Here is an 18,975-nt window from a genome sequence, read left to right as displayed (position 1 = left end):
CTGGGGGATGTTGAAGGGAGGCAGCACAGCAACTGGCAGGCAACAGTCCCAATATGGGACAGGCAGGCCAACCAGCAAGGACTGGATGGAGGACAAAAAAGCTCAGAATGGGTTTTCAGCATCCTTAGAAGAAGCCGGGAGCAAGGCAATAGGAGACAGGGTCCACCCAATATGGCTAACCAAGTCCACAGTGACAGCAGCCCTTCTTTCTGGCACTCATCTAGAAATTCAGCTAAGAATCTGAGGAATGCACAGGGTCTCATAAAAAACACATTTACACAGGGGCTGGTCCAAGCCAGGCCCACCAAAGGGCACCAAGAGGACACATAGGTTTTAGGTGTCAGCCAATCATGGTGGCCCTGAAAGATGTCAAGCACACTGGTACACCGAAACAGGACGTGTACTGGGCACGTCTGCAGCAGAAAGCGAACCCAGTTTGAAGAACTTAAGTGTAGGGCTGGGCTCAGAGTGAGCCCACTCCAGCAAAACAAATGTTTGGCCTGCCCGTGGTCCATACAGGCCTAGAGATGGCCCATAACAAAATAGCAGGGAGTAGGAATTAAAACATTGCATTAATACCAAAATGGCTACTTCTATAGGCTATTAATGTGGTAAAAATGATTGCACTCAGTGATGCCAGAATATAATAACCTCTGCCACCAGTCTACCCTATAACACACTTGTAGGCTGATAGAATCATCCAGGGACGAACGTGGGTACTTTAAAAGCATCTCTGCCATGGTAGCTATACGGGATACTAGATCAGTACAACACAAAAAGGGTTGTGGGTGGCCGTAAAGTAACAAAAAGAAGGGAAGCCTGCAAAAGGAAAGCAAAATGTTTAGGGGACCCACAAAGAGGGCCCAGAAAATTACCCAAAATAAAACCGCCCTCCAATTGGAATGCTTGCCTAGAGATTTTCTTTTTTTAAATTGATTTCATAGTTTATTACAAACTTTTATCAAATTCTCTTAAAACTTTAGAAAATAAATTCAACACACCTTCGTCTCGACAGCCATTGGTCCACATCACTCCCTCGCATGACAAGGAGAAGGAAAGCGAGCAGAAAGCTGAACACATTCTTCGATCTTACACCACCCCTAGCTTACATGTAAAACACGTCCTCCAGAAACTGTATTGAGGCAAAAATCAAAAGGAAAATCTTCACCACACGAGTCGAGACCAAAAGTTTTCAACCTCCTCCCATTTACTTTTTTTTATACAATCCCCCAGATGTTTGGTTCTGATTTCCGTCAGTCCCCTGCAGCATGTCGGGACGTGCAGCAGTGTTTCAACTTGGCCCTCGGATCTACAGAATCTACAAGTCTTCACATTCGTTTTGCCATATATCTTCAGGATTTCTTAGTGGGGAACAGGTTACATCTTAATCTCAAACTGGGTGCTACAGCAAGAGGAGGGGAAGAGCTTTAAATATCGCTGCCTTCTACATATGCCTTGACTCCTTTGCCTAGGGCTGATTGCATCAGTCGAGTGTTTCTATCCTCTAGGGTTTTAATCCATTCTTGCTCCCAAATTTTTATTTTGTCTGGATTGGTCATCAGGACCTCGATGTTGGAGTCTAGCGATTCTAGCAAAGCTCTACAGCGACCCTCTTATTGTCCCAAATGCCGGGCGCCATGGTCTGCCCTATCGCCTCCTTTATGGATTGAGACAATCACTACTGACTGCCATGATTTACGAATTGTCTCAGCCCTGATAATCTGTTTAAAAAAGGGAGCACATGAGAGACGCCCATTCTTCCTGCGCTTCTTTCAGCATCATATTTGGGATGCCATCCGGGTTCGGGGTTCTGGATCTACTTGCTTTAATAATTAGTGTCAGCAAATCGCCCTTGGCAAAAGTCAGGGACCAACCTCTCCCCTTCATGGATCATTGCAAACGCTGTCTTTTTTAGCAAATGATTTCTCAGAATGGCCTAACCATTTGTTCTCTGACCCCATATTCGAAACTGGCATAGTTTTTTCGTTGCCCTGTTGATTGAGCAATTCCCATATGGCTCGAGTGTCTATTCTTATTATCTTTGCAAGCATAGCCTCCGAGTCTAACGATAGCATTTTTGCCCTGTGTGCAGTTGCCCAATTTCTGAATTTGTGTTTTCTCTTGGCAATTAAATTGCTCGTAGCCTCCCCCTTTGTGCATTTCAATTGTCCTATGTCTCTTCTTAACCTGTTTTTTTCTCTGCCCATTTATGCGTAATTCACTCCCTCTTCTCCAGTCCCTAATTTTGCATGGTTAGAATTCAAAGATCTGACATCTTCCCTCTTGAGTTTCAACCCGTTGTATCCGTTAGAGACTTCAAGAGGGAACTGCCATAGCCCATTTCCTGAGTAAGCCTCACTGTTTCGTATGGACAATCTCAAAAACGGGTGTTCACTGTTTTTTTGGGGTAAATTCTTAGAGAAGAGACACGTTTGTTTAAATCGGGACAAACAAACAATCCAGAATAGAGGAATACACCCCTTTTGTTCAAGTTACTGCCGGGAGGCGATCAGTCTCCCAATGGCCATTTACCATATACAAGTCGTTGGCATCCATTACCTCCAACCATGCAAAGGCCCTCCTATTTCTGATTCCCTTTTGTCCCATGTTCTCATCAATCCCCCTCCCCTTTGGACAAACAAGGAGCATTCAGATGACCACCCACACACATAGAATTGATGGTGTACCTACTGTGGAATTCATCAATCACATCAATGAACACCTGTGCAAACTTGCTCAATTCAATCCGCATGGGATTCCAGTAGACATTTACGAGTAGCCAGGTATAGCTTTCCCGTGACAGCCCTCCCGTTCTTACACATGTGGCCTGGCTGAAACGGTTGGGGCATATGGAGTCTACCACAAAAAGACCCCTTCCGTTTTTATCAATGTTAAAAGACCTGCAGATGGCCTGCCTTTTGGCCCGTTGATGGCTGGATTAATGTAGAAACTGTAGCCATCATAAACTGCCGAGGTAGACAGCCACGTCTCTTGCAGGCAAAGGATTCCCATTTATCCAGAGGTGATGTCCTTGTCTGTGGCCAAGTGGGAGAACCCTCTGGTGTTACTAAAGTCCATTCTTTCACTCGCTGTTAATTCCGTTCGAGCGTTCCCTCTCCTGTCCAATTCCTGTCTCCCTTCTACTTTGTCTTTGCTTTTTGAGGGAATAATCGTTCACTCACCATGGGAGTGACTGTTAAAAGTTATTTGGGAGGGCTCTTCCAATTTAAACGGCAGGCTATTAGAGTCTGTAGCTTCATACTCATCGCCCCCTTCTTGTAGTTTATCATAGGAGGGGCGGGAATATGACTTGGCCCGTTTGTTGGATGACCTTTTGGTTTTTACTGGGCTAGCTGTTGACTGATTTTGGCGGAGGTACCGACCCTCCAACAGTCTTTCTCGCGTCGAGAGCTGTGTCAGGTCAAAGCCCCAAGGATGAAGCAAGTGGGCTTGCCTTAAGAGGGAAGATTTAGCACCTCTCAAGCTTAGGTGCAAAATCACGTTGTCCGCCCGTTTCTCATTAGCAAAGTCAACAATTGTTATGTCCTCTGAGCTGAGGAAGTGGAAGGCGGTGACGTGGAATAGCTTCATCACGTTCGCTCGGTTCAAAATCAGTCCATCCTTGAGATGGAGAAGCCTTTCTAGTCTTAATTTACGAGGAAGCCTCTTGTCGTCCAGTTGACTTGGCGCTCTTTTTCCATTTTATTCGAACCTAATGAAGTTATTGGGCTCTTCTTCCAGGAATATTTCCGGCCTTAAAGTGAGCCCGCTTCATCCCTTCATTTCTACCATCTGTTGGGGCTAGGTGACAAGGCCTTTTAAAGTCAATTGATCGCCGTTGATCTTCCAACGTCAGGAACTTTGCTACAGATCGATCTCTGTTCAGGCCCACACAAAGGAGCAAAGAACTTTCTTCATTAAAGGAGACCATTCACTCTGAGGCTGGCTCAAGCTCCTCCTCATGCCCGTCATCCTCATGGATAGTCAGGAGGGACAGATTAAGGTCTACCTCATCTTTGCAACTTGGGTATCCTTCTATCAGTGTTGAGAGGGGACCCTCGTTTTGGTAGATTTGGCTTCCTCCTTGGATTTGGGCTGCCACCTTAGCACCGACATACTCGCTCTATGACTCGTGTTGACACCCAAAGGGGGGGTTGCAAGATTCCTTAGGAAAGCCCTTGAGCCATTAGATCTCCTCTTGGACTTATCTGCTTCCATGTTTTTCGATTTTCCGACAAATGATTCCATTTTGCGAGTTGCTTCCAGCCTCTTGCGTTTTTTCCTCTTCTGTAAAATCGGGAATGGAACATGGGCCCCAGTACTTTGTTTTGCCACCACTTCCTTAGCAACTGATTTAGCTGAAGCCTCCACCTTTTCCCAGATGTTTGGACTGACTCTGGGAATTATCTCCTCAGTCTTCTGGTTATCAACTGGGGCTGTGGGGTCAATGACTCTTGGGCAGCCTGATTTATGGAGGTCTCCTTTGTGATCTCCTTGCCAATGCTCACCACATCCTCATCTGCTCTTGAACTCTTCTGTTCCAATAAGAGAGCATCCATGTTAGGCAAGGGCATCCTACGTAGTATTTCGGAAGGGCCCATGGATAGCCTACGAGCCATCTGAACATCAATGGAGGCCATTACTTGTAGTAATTCCAAAAGGTAATCCATTAAGCATTTTTTCTCCTCTCTCTCCAGGTTGAGTGCAATTGTAAGATTTTGATGGATTCTTTTGGAAAATTCTGCCTCTTGATCGACTGTAAAGAAGTGACAGCATTTTCCAAATATTTCAATTTGGAGATACACCTTGTAGGGAGTACCCCAAGGTCACCTGATCTTGTCCGCTCTGCCAAGCTGTCGCACGGTTTGCTCTGTTCTGGCCCTTGGACCAACCTTGTTTTCTTCTCATCTGGTGGGTTCCCAGAATCACCCATTTGTCCCAGAGGGGTCTTCCTTTCGTTTGAATCTGCTACCCCTAGTACCTTCAGGATTTCTGCATCAGTCAGTTCTAGGATATTGATAGTTCCATCTCCCTCCTTAGAGCAAAAGTTGTCTCCTTTTAATTCTAGTGACTTCTTGGGATTAGTCAGGTACCCTTTAGGTATTGGTGTCAGCTCTGTTTTGTTAGAAGTAAGTTTCCTTTTTAGGGCCTGAGTAAGGCTAATGCATTCAAAGCCTTTGTTCTGAACATCTGACCAAGCACAGGCGTTTGACTGGGTGGCCGGGGATGGGAGCTGAGATTGTCCCTCCTGCGTGACTGGGGGTTCAGACTTCGTTCTTTTGATGTTATTATCAGACTCACAAAATCCCTTCCAGCTCACCCTAATCCTTGCTTGGAGCATGTTCCGTGGAGAGAAGATTGGAAAATGAGTGTTCTCCATTTGAGCTCTTCATGGCAGAACCTGCTCCCAGCTCTGGAAAGCGAGAACACAGGAACACTCTGCCAAACTCCGCAGAGAGGCGTGTGTTTATGTGCAGCTCCTCCCATACTCTGCTGTAAACAGTGAAGAAACACTGCAGGTCGCCGCAAGCACCAAGCTCCAAAAGCAACATAGAGTTAGCAGGAACACTCTGCCACCCTCCGCCAGTGTCAACAGAGACAACATATACACTTTAATAAAAGAGGTCAGTGGATTAGAACTCAGCTCTTGATAGGTCTAGCATATCTTACCAGATAGACATTCCACACTTGGAATGTGCACCAGTCTTCACACAGATCCACCCAAGTCAAATGAACTGGCGAACCTGTGGAATCTGATAAAATGAGGAGCCTGGAATTGTTATCATTAGAGAATCATTAGACTCATCATTAGAGAATCAGTATTCTTTGTTACAGAACCATTACCCATCATTAGTACCCATTGTTAGAGAACCATTATTTAGTATTATCCCTTTAGGAATGATTCATCATGTTTAGTTATCCATTATTGCATCCTGTTTAGTAGTAAATGAAGAAGTAGCATCATTATACTATCCACAATATTAGACTTCCACTTTGCATTAGCCATTGACATATTATGCATTTGAAGAGAGAAATAGGCCTGTTATATGAAGGGTTTGCTTAAAATGTTATTGCATTATGCATTAGAATGTAGCGCTTAGAATGAGAGAGAAAAGTGCTATTAGAGAGATTGACTGAAGCCTGGAAATGACATACTGTCATATTTGAAATGCCGTGTAGAGCCATTTAGAATGACACATTGTTATGCCTTGTAGAGATACATGGAGAGATATGTTTGACACACATGTATGCATGTTGAGTGTGCACTTAGAATTTGCATTATGCTTTGAGGATAGTGCTTGGTATTGTTTGAATTTGTTGGGCACTACATTCGAGAGAAGCGTAAACGTTAGAAAGCATTCGGCTGGCATTTGTAGCCATTTCTGATGGAGACACACAGAAGTTGCCTGCGCCACTGGGCTCAGTGTGAAGATTGTTTTGAGTTAACAGTGTACAAGAATTCGTAAACATTTGCTTGGCGGACAGATAGCACAAACCCTTGTCTGAGTGGGGAAGGTGAGGGAGCCTAATCAGCTTGGCTTCTGTGCCACAGAGACAGCAAAAGGTTGGAGAGAGGAGAGAAGCCTTTTCAGGCAAAGAGTTGCTTTGAAAACGGGCCCTAAGAGAGCATTTCGTAATGCAGACAGAGCCAACAGTGGAGTGAATGGAGAAATGATGGAATAGATGGTGTTTTGCACCAGACACGGAAGGCCAAGGCAGAGATATGATGTCCAATGTCACTTTGACACAGGAAACGCAGTGACTAGAACACGAAAGGACATGCAAACAGACTTTCGGGCACGTTCATATTTATAGAAAGCTGAGACAAAGGAATAGACATTCTTAGTAGAGAATGTTTAAAGTAACCATGGAAATGAGTGCGTCATTGGAAAGTATAACCAGACGCCGAGAGAAGACAGAGGGGCTAGTTGCTGTGAGGGAGTTGCCCCTAGTTCTTGTTGGTTGCTGAGAATTGCAGTTGGAAAAAGGGGTTAGAAACTGATGGAGTTCGTTCGAGCTAGATGCTGATGGAGTTTGGATGGAGGATGCAATCCTGAGAATGAGGGAGAGATGTCTTGGTGCAGCAGAATCCGATGTCTTTGGGGCAGAGCTTGGCAGAGGCAGTCGTGTGACCAGATCTTGAGGGGCCTGCTACTGCTGACTGATTGCAGAGAGTAGCGGGAAGAGGAGAGACCTGGCTTGACAAAGACAGAGCTGGAGAGGAGAAAGGCACAAGCAAATGGCATGGTTCATGGTTAGACAAACTGATTACATTTAGTGGGGTAACTTTGCTGATGGGTTTGGGGAGGACATGGCATCTGAAGAGGAGGTGCCCGTGCCAAATGAGTGGGGACAGAATGGTGTGCCATGGAGGTTGGGGGGACGGGCATCCTTGCCTCTCGCCCTAGAACACTCACATGAAGAGCTTTGGGTTTGAGAAAGAGGCGATCAGACAGGGATTGTCTTAAGAGAGTGAGTGTGAAGTATGGTGTGGGTTGGTGTTGATTGAAGAGAGGATTGATTCTCCATGAAGGAGAGGATTGTAGGAGAGGATTGTTGGATGTTTGATGCTTGCATTTAGACTGCATTAGAATCACAGGCTTGCATCACAGGCTTGCATCACAGGCTTGCATTAGGAACCTGTAAGGCTTATAGTTATTGCATAGTAGATTTGCACCAGAAGCATAAAAGGTGCAAATTCGATTTTGGCTAGAGTTTTAGTATTATCTGCAACATGCTTTGTTGTGCATAAATCAATATATTCCATGGTTATAATTGAATCGATTCATGTGTTTTCTTTGTGTCTTGTGTTTTGTGTCCATAGAAGTAAGACAGGTGTATGTAATTAGGCGTAATATAGGAGTAACACAGTGCACAAAGGCCCTAAGATACGGGAGCAGGGGGGTACAGGGATCAACACCCCCCCAGGGTTTGTCTAAGACCGGTGCATGCTTGCCCAGGGGGGCAAGACCATGATAGAGCTTTATTTTGCAAATTAACAAAACCTCGGCATTCAGCTACAGCCACAATGCATACAGAACAAGTGAGCACAACACTGGCAAAAACAGGGACCAGTACGCACCAGGCCTTGACATCTGGTGGTAAATTAAGTGCTGCTAAACGGTCAACAAAAATTAGGGCCACAACTTTATATATTTATATAGGCCTATATAAGGAACAAGTTACTTACCTGTAACTGTTGTTCTCCAGCATGGGTCTGGCATGGATTCACATGCTCATGAATATTCCCCGTCGTCAGGCCGGGAATCCTCGGTATAGAAAAAAAATCAGTATCAGTTGCGTTTCTGATCTGTCTTTCTTAGTAGTAACCAATCACTGGTCACTGGGTCATACTGCCCCCAGCCAATGACTGCCCTCTCCCTAAGCCCCGCCTCTGGCAGCCATCCTCAGATTTGGTAGCACGTAAAGTGGCAGTATGACCAAGTGAAGAGCCGCAGAGGGGTAGGCGGGAGGGTTCGCATGTGAATCCATGCCAGACCCATGCTGGAGAACAACAGTTACAGGTAAGTAACTTGTTCCTTCTCCAGCATGGGGTCTGGCATGGATTCACATGCTCATGAATAAGAGAATACATAGCAGTACACACATTCACAACCACGGGAGATGGCAACAGGCTCAACATTAAGCAATACAACAACTCAACATTAAGCATCTCTTACCTCCTCACCAGGCTCACCTTAGGCGAACAGGTTGCGCAGCACTGCTTGGCCGACCCTGGACTCCTCCCTGGAGTCCCGATCGACGCAGTAGAATCTTGTGAAGGTGTGCGTCGACCTCCACGTCGCAGCCCTGCAGATGTCTAGCAGGGGCACACCAGACAGGAACGCCGTGGTAGCAGTGATCGCTCTGGTCGAATGGGCTCTCGGACGGACGGGCAGCGGTTGGTTTGCCAACCGGTGACAGTGCATGATGCAGCCGGAGAGCCATCTGGAAATGGAAGTCTTCGAGAGAGCCTTCCCTTGATTCACAGTCCCAAAGTTCACAAACAGCTGTGACGTCTTCCGAAAACTCTTCGTGCAGTCCACGTAGAACTTCAGCGCTCTAGCTACATCCAGCGAGTGCAAAGTCCTCTCAGCCGGCGACGAAGGCGACGGGAAGAAAACTGGCAACACCAAGGGCTCGTTGAGGTGGAAGTCCGGCAGCACCTTGGGCATAAAGGAGGGGTGCGTCCTCAGCACCACCCTCGTGTCATGAAAAGTCAAGTATGGAGGCTTGCAAGATAGGGCCTGGATCTCTCCCACTCGTTGTGCGGAGGTGATGGCCACGAGGAAAGCGGTCTTCCATGACAGGAACTTCAGAGGCGCCGAATGCATAGGCTCGAATGGGGCCCCCATGAGCCTGGTCAGCACCACATTAAGCTCCCACGCCGGGGCAGGAGCCTTCACCGGCGGGAATGATCGGGATAGTCCCTTCATGAATTCTTTCACCAGGCGATGAGACCACAAGGACGCCCGTCCCGTAGTCCTGGTATATCGGGAGATTGCAGCCAGATGTATTTTGATGGAGGCGTGAGCCAGTCCAGCTTTGGCCAGCGACAGTAGGTACGGCTGTACTTTAGGGGCCGTAATCCGCAGAGGGTTAATCTTCTGTGCACGGCACCAGACAGAGAACCTCTTCCATTTATGTCCGTAGCACTTGAGAGTTGAGGACGCCCTGGCCTTTGCAAGAACCTCTCTGCAGTTGGCCGGGATGTCGTACCCTCCAAACTCTAGTGTTGCAGGAGCCAGGCCTGCAAGTTCAGCGACTCCGGGTTGTGGTGAAGAATGGCACCTCCTTCTCTGGAGAGAAGGTCTGCGTCCGTCGGCAGCTTGACTGGTGTGGACGTTGACAAGTCCAGAAGGTCCGGGAACCAGATCTGTCTCGGCCACGCAGGTGCGACGAGGATCATCCTGCACCAGGACCTCTTGAGCTGGTTGATGAGCCGGAGCAGCAATGGCAGCGGAGGGAATGCATAAAGAAATAGGCCGTCCCAGGGGAACGAGAAAGCATCGCCCATGCTCCTCGGCTGGGGGAACCTGCTGGCGAACCTCCGGCACTTGGAATTTGTCGCCGTCGCGAAGAGATCGATTTGGGGTTCGCCCCATCGTCGGAAGAGTCGATCCACTTGATCCTGGTGTAGTTCCCATTCGTGGCACGAGCGCAGCTCCCTGCTGAGTGAGTCGGCGATCGTGTTTTTTATTCCTGCCAGATGAAGAGGCACCAGAAACATCCGTTGGCCGACGGTCCAATGCCACAGATCCTGGGCTTCCTTGGATAGGGCCAGGGACCTGGTTCCTCCCTGCTTCCGGATGTAGAACATCGTGGTGGTGTTGTCGGTGAAGATCCTCACCACCTTGACCTGGAGGGACGGGAGAAAGGACCTGAGGGCCCAGAACACTGCGCGGAGCTCCAAAATGTTGATGTGGAGTGACTTCTCCTCCGGGAGCCAAAGGCCTCTCGTGTGAAGATCTCCAGAGTGCGCTCTCCAACCTTCCAGGGAGGCGTCCGTTGTCACCGTCACCTGGTGAGCTGGGATCTGAAAGTCCGTTCCCACCAACAGAGGGGAGCGGGTACCCCACCACCGGATCACCTGACGGAACGTCTCGTTGAGAGGGATCCTGTCCTCGAAGCTGCCCGTCGACTGGACCCAGCGGGCGTCGAGGAACTCTTGTAAGGGGCACATTCGAAGCATGCAAAGGCGCACCAGATAAATGCAGGAGGACATCATCCCGAGGAGGGACTTGATAGATCTTACCCTGGCCATGTCCGTGCCCAGCAGACGCTGCACCTTGCCCAGAATGGTCCTGGTCCCTTCCTCCGACGGCGAGGCCAGCCGTGCCACTGTGTCGAGCTTGGCTCCCAGAAACAGGGCGACTTGCGACGGAACCAGGTGGGATTTTGGAAAGTTGATGGAGAATCCCAGGTCCGTGAGCAGCTGGACGGTCTTCGCAGTGTGCTCCACGGCGAGCTCCCTCGTCCTTGAGCCAGTCGTCCAGGTAGGGGTAGACGTGGATCCCCTGTAGGCACAGCCGCGCCGCCACCTGTGCGAGGCACTTGGTGAACACCCTGGGTGCCGACTTCAATCCGAACGGGAGGGCCTTGAACTGGTAGTGCCGCCCTTGGACCACGAACCTGAGGAACTTTCGGTGTCTTTTTAGAATGGGGATGTGGAAGTACGCATCCTCCAAGTCCAACGACGACAGGAAATCGCCCTCCTCCAGCTGTCCCAGCACATGCTGGAGGGTGACCATACGGAACTTCTGCGCCTTGATGTACTTGTTCAGTCGTCGTAGGTCCAGGATGGGGCGCCATCCTCCTGTCTTCTTTTTTACGAGGAAGTACCTTGAGTAAACTCCAGAGCCCAAAGCCTCTTTGCGACAAGCTCGATGGCACCTTTCTTGAGCATCGCCCTTACTTCCAAAAGTAGTTAAGGGATGTGATTTTCCTTCCTGGCCACGGGTGGAACGCGAGGGCACTTCTTCTGAAACTCGAGGGCGTGCCCTTGGGCCAGGGCGTCCAGCACCCAACGGTCGGTGGAGATGGATTCCCACACGCTGACCAACCTCGCCAGCCGGCCTCCCACCGGGGTGCTTCGGCGGGGGCCCAACCCCACGGTCGGTTCAATCTTGTTTGGAGGCCGCCTTGCCTCCTTGACCCCCCTGTCGACGACGACGAGCACCACCTGACTTGCTGCGTCCCCTGTAGGCTTCCTGGGATGAAGATCTTGCCGCTTGGCGGTACGTGGAGGAGCTACTGCCGGATCCCTTGGAGGCACCTTGTCTGCCTCCGGAGCTCCGAAAGGACAGCCGTCGTTGTTGGAGCACTCCCAGTGCCCGGGCAGTCTCTGTGTCTGTCTTGATGGCCTGAAGGGACTCATCAACCGCCTTCCCAAACAGGTTGTTCCCGTCGAAGGGCATGTCCAGAACCTTGGTTTGTACGTCCTGCGAAAATCCGTGGCCTTGAGTCATCCTCGTCGTCTCAAGCAAACGCCGTTGCCCAAATGACGGAAACCGTGATGGCGTGGTCCGAAGCAATCTCACCCTCCTGTAGGATTTCAAGGGCCTCAGCCCTTTTGGCGTCCGGAAGGAAGTCTAACAGATGGGCGATTTTGAACCACAACTCCCTGTCGTAGCGGGCTACGATAGCCAGGGCGTTGGCCGCCTTGATAGTCGTTGCTGCGGATGAGATGATCCGTCATCCCATCGTGTCCAACTTCCTGCCCTCGCCGTCCAGCGGGGAAGTTGATGTTGAGGCCGATGCCCCCCCAGCTTTCTTCTTTGCCGCCGCCGAGACGACCGAATCCGGGGTAGGTTGTGCCCGAAGGCACAAGGGGGCAGCGTCGGGGACCCGGTGCTTCTTCTCGTACCGGTCCCTCTTTGCCGGCGCCGTGGCAGGGTTTTTGAGGAGGGCGAGCCCCTCATCCCAGATGTCATCAAGAAGCGGTACGGCGAGGACCGTCTTCCTTTTAGCCTCGCGCCGTTGGTAAAGGAACCCTTCTTTCTTCTTCTCTTCTGGGCAGAGCTGGAAATGCTCGGATGCCCTGGAAATCATGGTATGAAAGGATCCAATCTCGTCGGGCGGGGACTCCCGAGCAGGGGGCGACGGGGGACACGTCCTGTCGTCGCATCCATCGTCATCTGTACCTGTCGTAGCCGTGTCCGTGCCTGTATCATCCCCGTGGGTAGTAGACCGGGGGGAAGGCAGAGCAGGCCGCAGAGGTGGCGTAGGATGCGTCCTCCTCCTGTTATGCGGTGGACTTTCCGAAGGTCCTGGCTCCGGTTGGGAAGGGGCAACCTTGTCCTTATCTTCGAGCATAAGGACTGAATCGCTGACAAAATGGCCGCCGAAGTGTTCTGCGGCGCCGGAAACGACGGGCGTGAGGGCTCTTGAGGAGCCTTGTCGGCGACACCGTCGCTCTCGTCGTCGCCCTCGTCGGGATCCCTCCCGATGGGCTGGGCCTCTTCCACGACTTCGATGAGCTCTTCTTCAGAGGTCGTGTCCATATCCACGATGGCCACCAGCCCCTCCCCCACCTTTTCCAACGAGGACTTTGTGGGGGTCTTAATGGGCCTGAAAGACGACTCCCTCCGCGCTGGCAGGGAGACTCTGGGTCCTGAGGGCGCCTCCACTGGTGTAGCCTCCACAGGCTGAGCCAGGGCCGCGGCGACATCCTCAATCGAGGTCTTAGCAGGGTGAATTAAGGCCATCGTCACCTTCTGGACGCCTGGGGCCTTCACCTTGGGGGGAGGGTCCGAGCCTCGCTCCCCCTCTGCCAGAATCTTCGAGATCGACCAGGGCCTCTCTAGAAGCTTTGCCGGGTTCTCGGACTTCCTCTTACCCGAGCCAGAGCATTGGCTCGTGGTTGATGGCGCCGGGGAGGATGCGCCCTGCCTGGCAGCCAAGGAGCTCGACTGTTCGGCGCTCCTGGTGCCTGCAGACTCGCTTGTGCTTAGCCTTTTGTTGGGCCCCCATCGCCGGGGCGCCCTCACAGGACTTAGAAGACCGCTCGGACTTCTTTTACTTCTTCTCGCCTGACGGGCTCTTCCCTTCCAGCCAGTTGGCGAGACGGAGGTGGCGATCCTTCATGGTCCGCTCCGACATGTTCCCACAAAACGCGCAGTCCTTATCCATGTGCGTCTTGTCCTCATGGAGACAGTAGAGGCATAACGAATGCTCGTCCTCCTTGAAAACATTCTGAAGCTGGCATCCAGGGCAGGTCCTGAACAGCTTCCTGGGCGTCGAGCTTCCTTTCTCCTGGGCCATGTCCGGGGTAGGCCTCGGAACTTCAGGAATCCTCCAAAAGCGTAACTCGATGAAAACTTCACCCTTGAGGGGCGTAGAAAATTCCGAAACAGATCCCTGTTGATCGGATGTAGAAACGGTGGAGCTTGAGGCTCTATTTAACCGAAAAATGAGAAAAATCTCCTGACAAAGCGCGAAAATGCAGCAAAAGCTCGAGAGCTACAGCACGAGAACTCCCAACACTTGAACGTGCGGTAAAAATCTGAGGATGGCTGCCAGAGGCGGGGGTTAGGGAAAGGGCAGTCATTGGCTGGGGGCAGTATGACCCAGAGACCAGTGATTGGTTACTACTAAGAAAGACAGATCAGAAACAAAACTAATACTGATTATTTTTCTATACCGAGGATTCCCGGCCTGACGACGGGGAATATTCATGAGCATGTGAATCCATGCCAGACCACATGCTGGAGAAGTAAGCATTAATTGGAAACTTAACTTTACATTAAAGACAGGAAAAAACACATACCATTTGATTTTATAAGCACAAGGAACTGTGTCCACTGAACCACTGATTAGGGTTCAGAGAACACAGCAACACATGCCATTACTCAACAGTGCGCTGTTCCACCACCCTGTAGACTGCAACTAGTGAAAATTAATATTAGAGCATACAAGGAGTTATATAGAAAAGTGTGGGGGTGAGGGGAAGTCTGCTGAAAAATCACCCCCTGTTGGGGACACTTACCTGCAGAAGCTGTGCAGGCACTCGCGCAGTAGCACCCCATCTCCAGGGGGCACCCTGGTGTAACAGATCAAGCATTCGATCTCCTCCTGATTGGGTACCAGAGCCTCGTCGTCCAGCTGGAGCAAGTACAGGAAGTTCTGGACTCTCTCCTCCTCCTGTTCCTGCATCGCAAAAAAACAAAAACAACCTTTTAGTACAGTGCGGCACTACAGATGCTGCACATTTGTCCAACTTCGAGGGATAGCAAAAGATATGTCTTTTTTTATTGCATCTCTGCTTTATTAAAACCTTTATGCAAAAATATTTACATATATCAATTATATCACATTACAATTGAACCTGAAGGAAGAGTGAAAAAGCAGAACAGAAGAAAAGGAAAAGTCTCAATTTAAATCAGCTTAATACATCCATTTCGGTGTTTAACCCTGTGCAGAATTAACACTGTCTGCTTCCATTGCACGGTTTCCGCTCCCAAATAACAGTCCCTGTGAAGAATTCAACCATCCGCCTGGTGGGTGTGCCCTTGCCTGCGCTTTTTATAATAGGTTTTAAGAAAGTGAATGATGCGAGATCAACCTCGGAACATGGCCAGCCTAATTAAATATCAAAGGCTCCATGGATCTGCCCTGCCCATTGCCAGTTCTGCTGGTGGCAGCGCATACTGATGAGAGTTAATTGAAGCAGGCCTGTGAGAGGCCTGGTCACAGAGCTGACAAAGGCGACAGGAAACCCAACACCTTTTTGATATGCACCTGTGTCAACCTGAAGCCAGCTCCTACCCCTTAGCATCAAGGGCAGTGAAATGTCATGTCTGGTACATGTGTTTACAGTAGGCAACCCCCGCAGGGGGACCCCCTTTCAGACGGTAGAAGCATGTGATCTGATGGAGACAGAAACTCTGTTCTCGCAACAACTTCAAGGGAGACCTGCACTTTGATCAGCAATCACAGAGTGCTCAATTAAGCAGAGAGACCCTTTGATCCACAACAGACAGGAAGATGGGTGGGACTTAGTAGTACATGTTTTCACCCCTTTACCTTTCCTGTTGCAAAGCAGTCTGGTTATGAACCCACGCATAACAGAAGATTGTTGGTAACGACCCAGGATTGGTACATTAAGGTAGGCTTAGCCTGCACCAATCACTGGGGCCCATTTGGTTTGAAAAGAGGGCTGAGACACTCTCTTAGCAGATCATCTGAAGACTTTGCAAGGAGTAACAAGGACACATTTGGAACCTGGCCAAAGGTAGTCAGCCTCAAAGCTTCTGCCAGTGTAGGAGGCCGGGATTTCAAAGAGGGAAGCAAGGTCCTTCCCCAAAATATCTCCCAGGGAACAGAGGGAGATACTGAATCCAGAGGACCCTCTAGCAGCTCCAGAACTGGTACCCAGCCAGCACACAGCGTGCCCTGCTAGGCTCTGCAGCAAGCTTCCTAGGTGGGAAGTGCCAGAGAGTCATTGAACCGAAAGAAGGACAAGGCCATTGCCTGCAACACTCTCCTCAACTTTCGGTGTCCGCCTTAAAGGACATGAGCCCAGCGAAGAAGATAAGAGTGCACCGACAAGAAGCAACCAGCATCCACATGAAAGCGCGAGAGGCCCATATATTGCACATGAGCATTGATTCTGGGGGGACATCCCTAAATGCAGGGGTGCATGAGCAGGGCATTTTCTAGACAATATTGCGCCGAGGGTGAGACACCAGACTACGCCCCCACCTTCCGGTTCCTGCTCTGCTGCTACCGGCACTTCACACCTTCTCCAAGATGATCGAGTCCTTGGCATTTAAAAAACCTTTTATTGACTTGTACTTAAGACCAATAAGTAGAGGATATACAGAACAATATGAGAAACTGGAATTAATCATCCTGCGTTTATGTTCATTGTCTAAATAAATTGCACACTCCTAGATGTTGGTGCCACAAAAGCATCTATTGCTGTTGCACAATACAAATACATATGTTTGCCAACCTGTTGCTGCACATTGACAGTGTAAGAGCCAATAGTCCTCTTCAGCTGGTGAACACAGCGCTAAGAGCGAATGCCAAGAGCTCCGGCGGAAGAATGGACGGTGGGTGAGAAATAAAGGGAAAGACTTGGGCAGTGGTGAAAAGGGAGGAAGGTTGGTGTACCAAGATTGCCTTGAAACGACCTCAGGGCGCTATGGGGGCAGACCAGAGAGGAAGGCAGACTGAGGTAAAGCAGTCATGTGGCCATTTGACCCGAGTACCGAGACAAAGCATAACAATACCAGCCAAAGGGTGTGAGTGCATGAGCAGCTCAGGGGAAAACCTGCTATATGGTGGATTGTAATATCTAGAACACGGCATGAATGCTTAAGCATGCAACGTCAAGAGCTGCCTAATGGCGCGAATCCTGGACATACAATGTGAATTTCTGGAGAATAGTAGAATGCCGGATGATGGCTCATTCACAACGCGGTTACTGGAAGAATGGGACAATGCCATGGGACTGGTCTGGAATCCAGGTGGCACCGCCTAGTTCATACTTCATTGTGAAGGCGATCAATCGAGTATCATCAGTGGGTAGGAACACTGATCATTACAGAGTCTACAACCGGTCCATCTACATGAAGCTCTATACAAAAACCAGCCATTTATAATGATCTGATGCAAGTACAATGCCAACATGATGACATGCCTAGTAAACTGTGCTAGCTGCGTGTGTCCGATGGCAGAACCTGGCAGTTTAAGTACCAGGCAACGACAACAGTTCCAAAGTATGATGAAATAGGTAGTAAGTCATTAATCTGACAAAATAGGCACATTGTTAAGGTACGTGATATCTGATCTCAGTATCTACAGTAACAGAAAAGAAAACCTTTTAACTAGACCTGTCAAACTGTTGGCTTTGTTAATGCTGGTTTGCTATCTTGAATAAAGGAAGTAATCCCCCTTAAGCGCAATCCCCCACCCTTCAAAACTTGAATTTGTCCAACTCCTGGCCCTTTTGCTTCGACTTAATAGTCAGCAACAAACACAATGAATACAAATATTGCTTTCCCCCTACGTACTCACTTTCTCTCCCAGTAACAGCGTAGTTTGGTTAGGAGACTACATGTCACCCGAACACACTGTCATGATCTCTGCTTCCAAAAGGTCAGGGTTTTCCCAACTCCCTTGGAAGCAGATCCATAACCCAGGTTCCGAGTGCCAACCAGTCCCAATTGGGACCTTTTGGACCCAGTCCTGGCGCCAGTGGCACCAGGCTCATAAATATGCCCAGTCCCAGCGCTGGAAGCGCCGGGCTCATAATGCTTGGGTGGACTTACCTGCAGCAGACCATGCTGCTTACTTGCCTGCCAGTTGAGCCTCTGATCCTCTTCTGTTTGGAACTACTTTTCCTGTTGGGTGGGGCAGGAGCCACTCCCTAGATTCAGAACACTGGAACTCTTCTGGAAAGCAGGAACTCTTTTCTTACCTAGGCGTGGCTGTGGAAGGAGACACCTAAGCACTACAGGAGGCTATTTAAACCACACCCGATGGATGAATCTTGCTTTGCGTTATTCTGCATCCTCTGCAGCAGAACGCTCATCGTGTCTTCTGCATCTGATCCTGGGCCTAAGGAAAAAGGCTTACCATCCTGAATCCAGTCTTCAGCAACACCTATAAAGACAAGAAAGAACAGGTTAGCATTACGGTCTTCAGTGACAGCTCTTCACTTACCTGGTCCATCGGCTGTCACCAACGCCTCGCGCTGCATTCCGGCATCTGAAAGACAAAGGCTTACCTACTCTTTGTGCGCTCCGGAGGTCTTCACACTGCATTCCGGCATCTGAAAGACAAAAGCTTACCAACTCTTCGCACGCTCCGGAGGCCTTCGGCGCTGCATCCCGCATCTGAAAGACAAAACAAGGTGCGTTTAAAGACATTGGGGAACTTTAATACTCACGTGCCATTACTCCTTTCCACATCTAACACAGTGGGTATTCCGGCACCCTGCAGCCGCTCCGAACTTGTACCTGCAAAATAAAAAGACAGTTAGAGCGCATCGTGAAGCAGGCAACAAGCGCTTACTTACGTGCTTCCAGGCGCTTCTATTCATCACACGGGCTCCATCTTCAACTCACTTCAGCCCATCATCCGCCATCGCCGGAACCCTGCAAAACAAGAAACATCATTACTAAAGACTTTAAAGACATTAGAATTACTCGAAACTTACCGTTCGTGCAGTAAACGACGGACAGCAGTCCTCTGAAGTCAAGAGGCCTGCTCCCCTTATCCAGTGAAGAAACTGGTTACAGCACCCTGCCCCGAGGCAGATGGAGAGCACAGCGTTCACTTACCTAAGGTGAGAGCGTTAACCTTTGGGGTTCTACAGGAGAAGAGAAAGGGAAGAAGAGAGAGACATTCAATAACCCAGTTCCTTAATCCCATATTTTCTATCTGCAGACATCTTACCCTTCGAGTCAGACATACAGTGCACAGAGGTCCAGCCCAAAGAGCCAGCCGTGTGTTACACATCACCTT

At 49.6% G+C, this 18,975-nt stretch overlaps 1 protein-coding gene across 2 annotated transcripts in view; it reads right to left on the bottom strand.

Annotated features, from left to right (window-relative positions):
* SHARPIN (SHANK associated RH domain interactor) overlaps positions 1–18,975 on the bottom strand; it is a 1,065,128-nt gene that overhangs the window by 260,361 nt on the left and 785,792 nt on the right. For both annotated transcript variants that reach the window (XM_069621811.1, XM_069621812.1), the window contains one exon: positions 14,489–14,649. In XM_069621811.1, the coding sequence (XP_069477912.1) occupies positions 14,489–14,649 (161 nt within the window). The remainder of the gene's footprint in view (positions 1–14,488; positions 14,650–18,975) is intronic.

This window comes from Ambystoma mexicanum, chromosome 5q (genome assembly GCF_040938575.1).
Source record: "Ambystoma mexicanum isolate Mex_15411 chromosome 5q, UKY_AmexF1_1, whole genome shotgun sequence".
Lineage (NCBI taxonomy): Eukaryota > Metazoa > Chordata > Amphibia > Caudata > Ambystomatidae > Ambystoma > Ambystoma mexicanum.
This window is presented reverse-complemented; position numbering and strand designations above follow the sequence as displayed.